This window comes from Geospiza fortis, unplaced genomic scaffold, assembly GCF_000277835.1.
Source record: "Geospiza fortis unplaced genomic scaffold, GeoFor_1.0 scaffold98, whole genome shotgun sequence".
NCBI lineage: Eukaryota > Metazoa > Chordata > Aves > Passeriformes > Thraupidae > Geospiza > Geospiza fortis.
Genome location: NW_005054306.1, coordinates 6,537,426 through 6,550,463, shown reverse-complemented (window position 1 = coordinate 6,550,463; position 13,038 = coordinate 6,537,426). Strand labels below are relative to the sequence as shown.

General features: G+C 38.3%; 1 protein-coding gene across 1 annotated transcript in view; it reads right to left on the bottom strand.

Moving 5' to 3' along the window:
* DSE (dermatan sulfate epimerase) overlaps positions 1-13,038 on the bottom strand; it is a 34,558-nt gene that overhangs the window by 3,226 nt on the left and 18,294 nt on the right. Inside the window, exons 3-5 of the mRNA XM_005418438.3 lie at positions 6,661-6,914; positions 2,703-2,942; positions 1,502-1,709 (exon numbers count right to left, since the gene is read on the bottom strand). Of these exons, the coding sequence (XP_005418495.1) occupies positions 1,502-1,709; positions 2,703-2,942; positions 6,661-6,914 (702 nt within the window). The remainder of the gene's footprint in view (positions 1-1,501; positions 1,710-2,702; positions 2,943-6,660; positions 6,915-13,038) is intronic.

The following is a 13,038-nucleotide window of genomic DNA, read 5'->3' as shown; positions in this document are numbered from 1 at the left end:
TGCAAATTTGTTGTGTGCTTTTTACAGAACGATAGCTGAAAGCATCTGCTCTGCATTTAAAGCAAGCAGTGTTTCTGTAGTCCAAAAATAAGAGTACCACTAATTTCAAACTAGCCATGTTTTGTCCTAGATAGTCATAAAACTAACGACTATAACACAGATCTTTAAAAAAGACAGATTAGACCAGACATTGCCTAGACATCAGCATTTGTGCCTATTTACTGACTACTTAACAAAGAGAAATATCTGTTTTCCCAAAATGATAATTACAGAAGTCTGTAGTCTTAAAATAGAATAGGCAATAAATTAAAAATTAATGATCAGGCATTCTGAAAGTTAAATGTTTATTATTTGTATCAGTTAATGTATGTTAGTTTCTTTCTCCAAACTAGGCTGAAGAAAAGTTTTCATGGTTTTTCTTGTATGAATTGTAAGACGTAAGACATTTTGTTTAAAAAGAAGCTTTAATTCTAGAAAAGGTTAAAATGATTACAATTTTATCTGTGGGAGTTAAAACAATAAAAATCCAAACCAAAACCTTCTGGCATTGTTTTTAAGCAACCAAAATAAACAAAACCATATTAAGCCCACTAACATTTCTGTTAGATGGTTCCAGAATCAGATTTATTCCTACAACTAACCAGGAGTTTCTGGCAGGCCCTAGACAGTCCCAGAATTTCCATGAAGACACAGGAGAAACAGTGATAGGATGAGGCTGAAGAAGAAATATTTTGCATTTTGGAAGTAACAAGATGAAGGCTGCTTGGAGCCTACGAAACATGCACTCTAATGTACACATCATAGGGGCAAACCAACAGATATTCAATAAGATTTTTCTTGCAAGAGAGAAAGAGCTACATTCACTCCTCAAAAATATACTTTTTATCTCCACAAACTAAGGGAATTCACATGTAGATCTAAAGCTTTTTGAGTCTTTTAATTTCTTACTTTAAGAGGATTGACATAAGAAGTTAGCATAACTGTAAATTACATGGGAAAATATCCGTCTAGCATGGCATTTTTTCCAAGCATAACTTGCTAATTAGTGTGCAAATCCTGTAAACAGTAGCCTTACTGCTTGGATTATTTAGCTTTTAAAAGAAAGTTTATACTATTTTACAGAACTTTTGAATGAAAACTTATGCTTTAAATATTCACCTAATTCATCATAAAAGAAGACAACAGGATTAAACCCCATTAGAATAGACCAAATTAAACAAAGACTACATCCAGGGAAATTTTCAGTTTCTTTGGAATGGCCTGTATTCTATGAAAGCAATAGACAGTGGAAAGAAACCATAAAATCAGATGTAGGACAAGACCAGGGTGTTCCCTGTCTTGTCCTGTGCTAAATGAAGAAGTTCTTCTGTGCCTCATGACCTTGGGTGGCACAAGGACAGCCTGAGCCTGGCCTCTACACTGCACATCTAAAGATAATGAATTAACACTAACAGCAAACAGCTGCCAGGTTCCTTTTGAGCCCACTCATTCCCTTTCATACCAGAGAAATTCAGTGTGGAGAGTGCACCACCTCTGCCCTTTGGATGGTGTGCCTGGGCCCTCCACCACTCGGTTCCTTCTGATCTGCTCTGCCAGCCAGTTCCCGCTGCCATTGCGCATGACAAACTTGTCGAGAAACACCAGCTGGCTCTCCGGCCCATAGAACCAGTTATAGTTGGAATCTGCGATGGCCACAGTTCTCTGGAAACCTTGGGGAAAAGCGAGAAGGAGAAAGAGCAAATAAGCACACAAAGATGCTTTTGAAGAGCATGCCAGTGAAGCCAAGCAGTGCAAACAGAGGCAGCCTTTTCAGATGTTTATAGACCTGCTTGTAAATGAGCCGTAAATAGGTTACACAGGAGTGGTTTCCTTCTGCTGCAGCTAACTTGAATATTCACCTTTCTTCTTTGGCTTTGGGCTATGGACAGCCAAAGTACTACACAAAATGTAAGATGCAATCCACTTCCTCTCCTCACTCAAGTCTGGCAAAAGTAACTTTCCCTTTACCGTTTTCATGTTTTTATGTGAATCTATACTCTGCAAAGGAATAAACCAGAGGTGCCCCCAAAGAACAAAATGATCAGATTCACCTTGAAACCATCAATGTGAGTCCATTTTGCTCCTAGGAACCTCTTCCTGAAGGATGCCTGAGGTCTCACATAGAGTCAGCACAATCCCTTATGTGCCTGTGCTGGCATACCAAAGCTGCATTCAGCCCCCCTCACATACAAGGGTAGATCTGGGGTTCCAAGAGAGTTATCTAAGTTTTTTTTCACCTGGAATTTGAGCAATGTAAGTTCATAATGAAGTGTCCTGCAAATAAGCAACACAAGGGGTAACAGCTTTAAACTGAAAGAGGGTAGACCTAGTTTAGATATGAGGAAGAAGTTCTTTCCAGTGGGGATAGTGAGGCATGTGAACAGGTTGTGAAGTTGTGGATGCTCCACTCCTGGCAGTGTCCATGGCTAGCTTGGATGGGGCTTTAAGCAACTTGGGCTAGTGGAAAGTGTCCCTCGTTAATAAGCAGTGATAAACAAGGATGTTACTATTTTGATAACTATTGAAGGTGAAATCCAAGGAAATGGTTATTTTGAAAAATATCCAAGAAGAGTGCTATTTTAAAATGGCTCATATTTAAAGTATGAAATTTATTGCTGCTTCAAAAATAAAGAGATTAATCTTCATTCACCCGAAGGACCTACCTGGTAGGACAGTCCTGTACAGAAATGCAAAGTGCTGCTTGAGCCAGGGGTGGCTGAAGTGATTGATGTCAAAATGCCTTTGGACAAGAAACATGTACTGAAACAGTGATCTGGTTGTGTAGCTGCCATAAGCCACCCCTTCATAGAGGGAGCCATCTGTGACCTCCTGCAGCAGGACTACTGACTTCTCCATGATTGCCAACACTTGCTTGGTCCACAAGTAAGCTTCCTGAAGGTAGCCTGAAAGAAAATTACAATGGCAAAACTAATTACAACACAACAGTTCATAGATGGTGCTGTCTGTATTCCCACAGTGGGGTCCTTCCAAGCATGGAATCTGCAGTCCAGGGGTCTATAATACAGCCTACTGCTGCAGCATCCCTGTACTATGATGAAAAATAAAATACTGTATTTAAATACAGCAAAACAAGGTCCCATGAGCATGGGAAAAATCTATCAAACACTTTTTGCTAGTAATATGGGGCTATGCTTTATAACTTAAAAAGAAAATTTCCTGAACACATTCAGGACATGCAAAAAAGGGAAGAGCCAAACCAAGACTATTTATTGCACTTCAAATTAAAGCTGTATGAAAACAAACCAATGGCCCCACTAGAGGGCTCCAATAATGCAACAATTCTGATGGGTCATTTTTCACTGGCAGGACCACCAGCATGGTAAGGAGATCCAGAGAAACTAAAAAAGTAAAAAAGTTCACATTTGAGCTGCAGTACTGATATGACGATGAGCTAACTCATGCTCTATTTTAAGACCTGCTCTGTTCTACTTATATTTTCAGTTTGTTGTACAACCTAAGGGGTTATCCAAATAAAAGCTATTTTGGAAGAGTTTTGCATGGGTAATTCCAAAAGTAGATTCCTCAGTTCCAGAATAAAATTAATCTTCCAAGCAGATAAATTCTCAGTCTCCACATATACAAGCCCTGAGCAGTTCCAGTTTTTCTAAAGAAAAGCATTTCAGAGATTTTACTGTTTTGGTCTGCTCTACACAAATCAAGACCTGGGAAGAGGTCACAGGAAACCTTCTCAGTGCCAGTCTGCTTTCACTAAGCACAAGCATGAGGGCCTTAGCACTGCACTTATGTGTTGCAGAAGTCAGCACATGGAACCCAGCAGAGGAAAGGCTTTTTGGACTGAGTAGCAAGAGAGGTAGGACTAAACAGAAATCAACTGCCTTGTGCTTCTACATGGCAGCTTAGTGTTCTCCCAGTTCAAAGTGTCAGGACACAGATTGAACCAGACTTTATTCCACCCTATAGCAAAGCCCAGCTGGCACATGTTACACTCACTACATGGTGAAGCAGTGCCTGCTGAATGAAGCACATGTGCCAGGCTAAGGGAGTAGGAGCTACAGTCAATCCTGTTACTCAGAGTGTTTCATCCCATTGCCACCAACACTGTATTTATGCTCAGCAGAGTGATGAGTAATTCAGGCATCCTACCACCAGTCAAGGCTGCCAAATCCTGCTCAGTTAACAGAGTCAAAAAAAAAAAAAAAAAAAAAAAAAAAAAAAAAAAAAAAAGCAGTGTCTAAGCAAAACAGACAACCTGAGTCTATCACAGTACTTCAAATGCCTGGCTGAAGAGAAAACTGTGATGGGGAAGGCCTGAGCAACAATGCCAGTGATACTGCTTACTTCCACTTCACTCCCAGCTATTAAGACACTCATTACTTTTCATGGAGTTGGCAGCACAGTGGTCTGCCAGAATAAAATCCTGAATGTTTCCACTCCTGTTTTCCCTTGTGACATAAAAGGGAAGCTAGTTTTTGACTACTGCAAGAATGTGATTTGCCATGGTTCAGCACAGTGCCTTTACCATTGTACTGCATTAATGTTCTGTTTACTTCAGGTATATCTATGCTATAACACTACACTTGTAGTACACTAAAAGAACAATAATACATTGAAGTGAAAAAATTAAAAGACTCAACACCCTGTCAGGCTACATGACAAACCAGAACAAATCTCACCTAAATTTAGTAGTATATAAGCCAGCTATCTATATCTATCAAGGCCTTACTCAAGTTTCTATTTTGAACATCTGAGTGTCTAAGTGCAAAGATTTCGCTATATGCACGTGCCTAGAATTAACTTCAATTAGTTTCATTTTTCATTTCTTTGGAAACATTTACATTCTTTTAAATTGGCTGTTTAGTGTCTTCAAGCTTCAATAGCTGAATTGTGGTTAAACTTACTAGTTGGAATTTAAACCTTCTGTGAGAAAGGTCTACACTGGGATTATCTGCAATTGCTATGTATCTGATACAGAAGCATAATATGTTCATTCCTTTTCTCCCTCCTTTTTTTTCCCTTCAGATTATTTTCTTTCATATTGGAATTCCAGTTTGTTTTTTCTTCATTTTAGACTAACAGAAAAGCCTCATTTAAGTTTCTATTAAAAAAATAAACTTTCTCTATATCAAAACAACAGCATTTTAATTTAGAAATATACAGTCTGTTTTGACCTATTTTAATTTGAAATATTACTATTTTTAAATTGCTCCATAATTCATTAGTTTCCTGCTTTTTTCCTTCCTCCTCCCTCCAAACACCATCACTTTAGAGAAAAAAATACTGCACAGCTTTGTGATGTTTTCCTTGTTTTTCACAAGGCATACTTATGGTCTGTACTTTAATGAAAAGCAGAATCATCTTGCAAACTGCCAGCTTTCTGCACCAACAAAGGCTTAAGGAAGGATGGAATTATATGAAATTTAGCAAACCCACTGAATAAACATGGCTTGAGTCTTCAATTTGTGGAAGGCAAGACAGGAGGATAGGGAATAACTTCCACACATGCTCTTGATGCTTTTCAACATATACACATCAGTCAGTGTGTTTGTTTTGACAAGCACTTAGCAAAAAATGACCCTCCAAACACAGTAGGTGCCACAGTTTTTTGCCACATTTCTTTGGGCACTTGAAAGGCCCAGTGATGTGCAGATGAGCCTTGTTTTGGTAGGGCTGAGCAGCTTGGCAACACCATCAGCATCCAGAAACTAGATTTTTCCCTGACTTGCAGTATGTAACTCCATTGGGAATCAGGTTTTCAAAATACTTCTAGCACATATAAAATAATCACCTGATGAAATATGGATTCATTCTTATAAAAGCAGGAGCTGGCTCCATGACTTCCATCTCTCAGCTGAAGTACCTCGGGTTTAAAGTCAGGATTGCTCACCTACTTTCTCTCTCACTCTGTGACTTGCATTCTCCAGCAGGACAGGGACAGCCCCTTGACAAAGCAGGCAAAAGCTACTGGCCAGGATATTCACCTTGGAAATGGGAAGGATGGTTTTATGCCCCCGAAGCAAAGAAGAGGAAACCAGGCACAAATGTTTGTTGTGGAGTGCAATAGCAGAGTTCAGAGGAAAAAAAGTACAGCCTTGGGTATCTCCATAGAAAGGGCTGTTGGGAAGAAAGGTCTTAAGCTGTGGCACTTGGGTGGATAAAGTTACACTTTTGCAGCTCCCCCAGGTGACAGGACAGAAGTCTTGGATGAAATTCCAGGTTATCCTGTTGTCTGGCTCCCAGGTCAGAGCACTGGGTGTTTCTGACTGCTGACTTTCACAATGCTTTGTGTAAGGAGACCAAGCATCATTCTACATTGATGATCTACTCTGAAAGACACTGTCCATGAAATCAGGACTGGACAAACTGTACACAAAGGGATTTTTAACTCCTATAAACTGTAAGGTAAGAATTTCAGAATCACTTAGAAAACTGAACTTATATACATACTCATAATGACTTGTACATCTGCCTACAGACTTTTGGTCTATTCAGTAAATTAAATTTTACTAAGCAGCAAAAGAGCAAACCCAGTACTGCTGTACCCTAAGAAGCATTTTTATCAAATCCTTAACTTTGCTGCATAAGTGGCTAATTTGAGTTGATAGACTTTAGGAAAAAACATTCCTATGGCTTAGCACACACCTTGATTCATCAGAACCAGGCTTCCAGCCAGCAGGGCCACACAGTTGGTAGGCTGGTGGTTGTGAAGGTACTGGAAGCCCCATCCACGTCTGTATGATGTTTCGTACATGTATCCCGAGGCATTGGCAATTACTTCAAGAAATCTCTCCTGTTGAATCTTGCTAAGGTAGTTGTACAAGAAGTCATAAGCAGTGGCAAAACCAACCAAGGAGTGAGCAAGAGGGACTTCATCCCAGGGGGCATCCTTCACTAGCCTGTCAAAAAATAAAGACAGCAATTAATTGAGTTTCACCAAGCTAGTTTTCCCCATTTCTCGACTGTGATATGACTTAAAGTCTCCCAAGTTAGATGATTCATGTTGAATTTTAACACAGTAGTAAGCTACTTACCAAACTTCTAAACTATTTTTTCCTATCCTAAGTATGGACAGCATTAATCTTCAAAGCTCATAAACTTTCTTATAAAGATTAAATTGCTAAATATTAGAAAAAGGTTTGGAATATTCTGGGTTTTTGCTAGGAGAAAGATAGGCAGAATACTGATTGTACAGAAATAGAATCTATTCATCTGAAGAAAGATTAATATAATTTTTGATAAAGTAATATGCCATGGTTTATACTCCTCCAACCTCCTGTAACAAATCTTTTTTCTTTTCCAAAGGAGTCAGTTGATGATAAATAGTGCCTATGAGACTAAAGCTGTCTTTACTGCAAGTATAATAAAACAACTCACTACACTGTTTTTTCATGTCCCAAATGCATTCAAGGACAGAAGTAGAGAAGAGGAAACTTAGTTTTACTACAGCTTGAATTAACATTCTTAATAAACACTGGGGTTTTTTAATGATAAGAAAGAAAAGCGGTAAAATGCTCAAAAATTATTTTCTAGGAACTACTGGCTTGTGTCCAATGATTACACTGAACTTAGAAAAATAGTACATTTTTACCAAGCAAATTCATAATATAGGTGGTATGGAGAAAATATTCCTCTTAAATTAAGCATACATTGTGTATCAATGACTTTAGTTTTGCAGTACTTATAGTACTTGCAGCCCATGGTTCTACAGAAAAGAAAATGTGAAGGAATACATAGTGAAAGTAAACTTCTATAAACTGAAAAATCATCAATTGCTTTCATGCTTTCATGTTCTCCTCTTTCACTTTTTTTGCAATCTATTTTTTATTACAGAAATAAATTAAAATTGTTGAGATGAGTGTTCTACTACAATCAGTAGAAATGATGCTGTGCTCCTGAAGGCATACAAATTCCAGTTACAACTACTTTATGACTCAACAAATATTATTTCATCTTCATTTCTGTAAGCAGCAGTGTGAACAGATGAGAAAAAAAATCCCCAAAGAGTAAGATAAAACCAAAAAAAATCTGCTGCAGAAGCATTTATTGGCATTCCAAAAGCATTAATAAAGCATGTAAAAATTACAAGCATCAGCCTAAGGCACTGCAATGATGGTAAAAGATATCATATGCAAGTGAAAAAAAAAGACCTTTAATTTTTATTTCAACATATTTAAAACATTGGAAGGACTCAAGTTTGGCACATTCATACTGTCATGTAAGGAAACTATCTGTACGCTTTTTGATCAGATGAATTTCCAACAGTTTTAACTGTTCACCTTCTCTCAGCTTTGTTTCCATATTCTGCTTGCAGTGAAGTTAAACATTCTTTTTTCCTTTTTTTAAATTAAATTTTGTCTCAAAGATTTAAATTAAATACTTCAATCTGAGTTATCTGGTTGTTTGTCAATTTCAATTAATTCTCTATTTCTTCTTCTTCATCTTTCCTTATAATTGAAAGAGCTATTAAAATGTTGTTGATCCTATACATAAAACTAAAGTTACATTCTATGCCAATTATATGCAACACTCTGGCACCATGATTCCTGTCAGGAATCCTTTGACACAGAAAAATTCCTTTGATAAGCTATATAATGAATTCTAATTTCCAAGGTATTTTTAGTCTCATTAAACCTTTGCATATTCAGAAATCAGAGTTCAAATAGGTACAGGAAATTTCACTTTAAAGGCATCAGCTTGGAACAATTACAAAGAGTTTGAGGCTAAACTATACATTAGGGTGGAAGAAAAGTCCAATGAAAGAATTTGAGCTAATTTAAAATATTTAATTCAAAGTTCAGTATCTTTTTAACAACACACAAGCTCCTAATTAGATTCTGCTTAAACCTATTGTGCCTAAACCTGATCTTTACCTGACTAAATTTAAAATGGGATTTGCCAGTGGAACTGATTTATTGCAACCTTCACTGTTAAGGTGTATGCTAACTTCATGTTTAGTTTCTAACGGAATACCACATCAAATTCTACGGTGTAAGAGTATATAATAGTTTCCATGACATGGCTTCTGACAAAATAGAAAGCAGTCTTCTACATGGGAAGTGATAAATTGAGAAGTAATAACAGCATTTAGGCTCCTGATCTCTTCATGAAAGAAAAAAAAAAAACACCAAAAAACCCCAAAACAAACCCCACAGCCTTTCAGTGTAAAACCCCTTATGTTAGGCACCCTTATCATACATACTGACACAGTTACGCAATTTGGGTTAGACAAGCAATTTTGTCATAACACCCCTCAAATTGCACTTCTGTACAGTTAAATCTTGTATAAAATTTCACAGAGGAGATTCACACAAGTAATAGGAAAAATTAAATATGATGATTTAAAGATCTTAATTTCTAAATACATAAACTCACAGTCAATATCTGTTCTTAAGGTGAAGCTCTTTTGAAGAAACAACTCTTTAGCTGCTATAAATCAGTGCTACTCCCCTTAACTTAGTTTCAATGGAACCAAGCAATGTACACCAAACATGTGGAAAATGATTCACAAGAAGAATGATCAAGTAGCAAACATTACATGGATTTGTATCTAAATGATGTTCTCATTTTTCAAATGCATCTCCCAGTGTTAGACTTGGTAAATAGCCTGGCTGATAAACTGGGGGAAAGCACAGAGCCACAGGCGTGCACTGAATGCAAGTGAATAAAGTGTTTTCAGGGCTAACTGTTAACTACTAAGAAAAGTGGTATGTATTTATACAAAGATAGATAAAAACAAGCCCACACTTTGCCCTGTACAACAAGCTATTTTCTAAGCTACTCAAGACTAAAACTGAACATCAGAGAATATGAACTTCAGCTTCACAATTAACTGTGTCTGATGACAGCAAGTAACCTCTACCTCAAGGCTGCATTAGCCTTGTCAGCCTTTAAAGGCAACAGATCTTACAAAAGCAAACAAACAAATCCAAAGTAAATAAAAATATCTATAATGGATTTTTTTTATACAGAACAGATACTTAGTTGCAGACACATGAACTTTGAGCAAAGGCAACTGTTTAAAAATTCTAAAATACATTTTAAATTCTAAAAGATAAAGGCACCCCTACAGTACCTTTTTGCACTTATATACCCGTATCTGTAGGTATAGGTATATTTGGAAGAGGTGCCTATCTGGAAACTTGAGAAGGTTATGAAAGAGGAAAAAGTGCTGAACAGGTTTGCTACCTCATGATCAAACTCCATAAACATCCAAAGCCATATGCATTGTTCTGCACAAAAATCTGCTGTCTGGACAAATCCTGTGAATGGCACAGGATAAATACATGCCTGGGATGTTCTTTAAATTTGTGTTCATCTGTGTCCTATAAACTATTTTTGTTACATTTAGAGTTTGATATAAATCCTCCATGAAGAAATTGGAGAAATAAAGAGATCATGGACAAGACTAGAGTTATGGATAAGTAGTATGGTTTTCCTACCATACTACTTATTTTCCTACCATACTACTTATTTCCAACCATGTGTTGAGAATTTTAGCATGGTGTGATGTGGTTTATCTGTTTTAGATTTGCCACCTTCTGCAATGAACAGTGAATATGAAGAAGGGGATTAAGACCCTGTTTTCCACTGGTCAGTTGATGGCACCAAGAACCATCATGCATGCACTGCATTTGTTCTATGTATACACAGCATCTTCATTACATGCAAGTCCAAGCTCTAAGTAAGTATACCATTTGCATAAAATTTTGGCTGCAAAGTAAAAACCAGTATCATCAACAAAGCCAAGATCACTACAACCTCTCAATTTCTTGACAACATTCCGGCTGCTACCACTGCCTCTTCTCTTAGCAGAAATGTGTTTCTTTAATTTCTCACTATTCACTACCAAATAACTACTTCCTTACTGAAAGCAGGGTCACCTGGGCTGGGGCAGTCCCAGACATGAGACAGACTGGTAGAAGAATTCACTGAGAACAGCCCTAAAGAGGTGGATTTTGGGGTTCAGGTGGATGAAAAGCTGGACATGACCCAGTGATGTGCCACTGCAGCCCAGGAAGCCAATTGTTCTATGCTCATCAAAAGCAGCGTGGCCAGGCGGGTGAGGGAGGGGATTCTACTCCTCCACTCTGTCCTGGTGAGACCCCCACCTGGAGTGATGCAAACTGCTCTGGGCTCCTCAGCAAAAGAAGGACATGGACCTGCTGGAGCAAGTCCAGAGGAAGCCAGAATGACATTCAGATGGTTGGAGCATCTCTCCTATGCAGACAGGCTGAGAGAGATGGGGTTGTTCAGCCTGGAAGTCTCCAGGGAGACATTACAGAAACCTTCTAGTGCCTAAAGGGGGACATAGGAAAAAGAGGGGTTTTGCATTATAGGCAGATAATGATAAGACATAGGGGAAAGGTTTTAAACTAAAAAAGGAGATTAAGAGTTATGAAGAAACTCTTGACTGTGAGGGTGGTGAGGCACTGGCACAGGTTGTCCAGAGAAGTTGTGGATGCCCCAAATCTGGAATTGTTCAAGGCTTGGCTGGATGGGGCTTTCAGCAACGTTGTCTAGTCCAAGTTGTCCCTGCCCAGAGCAGGGGTTTTGGAACTGGAGGATCTCTAATGTCCCTTCCAACACAAACAATTCTGTTTCTACGATTCTGTTAGCATTTCTCTCAGAAATACAAGGGGGAAAAACCACTATATGGCCAGTTCAAGGCAGGATTTAAATCAAACTCTGCTGCTCAAGTGAGTTCCTTGATCATGACCTGTGGGATATTTAGACTCATCTTTCCTTCACTATGTATCCAGTTCTTAAAAACAAATTGAAGTAAATAGGAAAATAACCTTCTTTCATCTGAGATATAGAATACCCTTCCAAGCAGTGTGGGATCTGATTTTTGGCCTCTAGATCAACAACTAACATGGTATCAGTGCATGCAAAATGAAGAATTAAGCACATCCTGACACATGCATTACACAAGTAATCCACATCCTGATTTTTAATGCTCCAAACTTTCCCATGATAAATCACTGCAGAATAACTCCTGGAGGAGGAGATTGAAGGAAGGATGCCAGTACCTGCTCCTCAGTACTGAAATTCTCAATCTCACTAGCTGCATGCAAATGAAATGAGTGAGAACTCTCTTCTAATGACTTAGAGCTGAAAATTAGTTCTAAGACAGCCCTGTAATGCATTTTGATGCCATCTACCTCAGATATGGCACCCAGCTGTGAGCATGGTTGAGTTTAATGCACACAAGATGTCAACTGTGGATGCAAACGAGGCACGCAAAGGGGGCCAAGTGACTTCTTGATAGCTTGTGCAGTTGTATAGTCTTCCGAATGCCAAGGGCAATGCCTTGGCACTCTTCCCTATTGTCCTGACCCACTTCTGAGGGAAGAAAATACAGCTTTAAACCTCCCACCAGGCAAGAAAGAGAAATATTCTTCTGTGGCTAGACAAGGCATACCTATCAAGAGGGAGAACACCTTTCAAGGGGAATGAGACCACCAACATTTATTTTATAAACCAGACCAAATCTTAAATAATTTTCTTATAAAGTCTCCAAAACAAAGTATTTTTTTTGATCAAGTGGAATATTTTCTTAATAAATGGAGCAATACTGTACAATTGTCACTTTGGGGAGAAAAAAGAAGACTCATTGAAAAAAAACCAACCTCTCAGCTTTTACCCTTCCCACATTTTTCTGGTTGGCTGTCAAAGCAAAAACCCCATTATCTGCCCAACCTTAGTGCTTGGTCCTTTGCAAAAACAAAAAAGTTAAAACCATACTTGAAAAACTGATGATTTATGTTTCTAGTGTCTAAGATAAAACAGGTTTGCCCCTCTCTCTTTACCAGCCATGTTTCAGCAGCAGCCAATCTCACATGCTTGCGTTCATTGCAGCTCAGTTGACAGGAAGAAAGGCAAAGGAGTGGTTAAATGTAAAAGGCTACATTCATGTCAGTATGGGGAAAAAAGGCAACATAGACAGACGTTTTAAGAGCTTACTATAAAAATAGAGTTGTACTGCTTAGGTGCTATGGGGAGGAAAGTAAACTTCAGCTC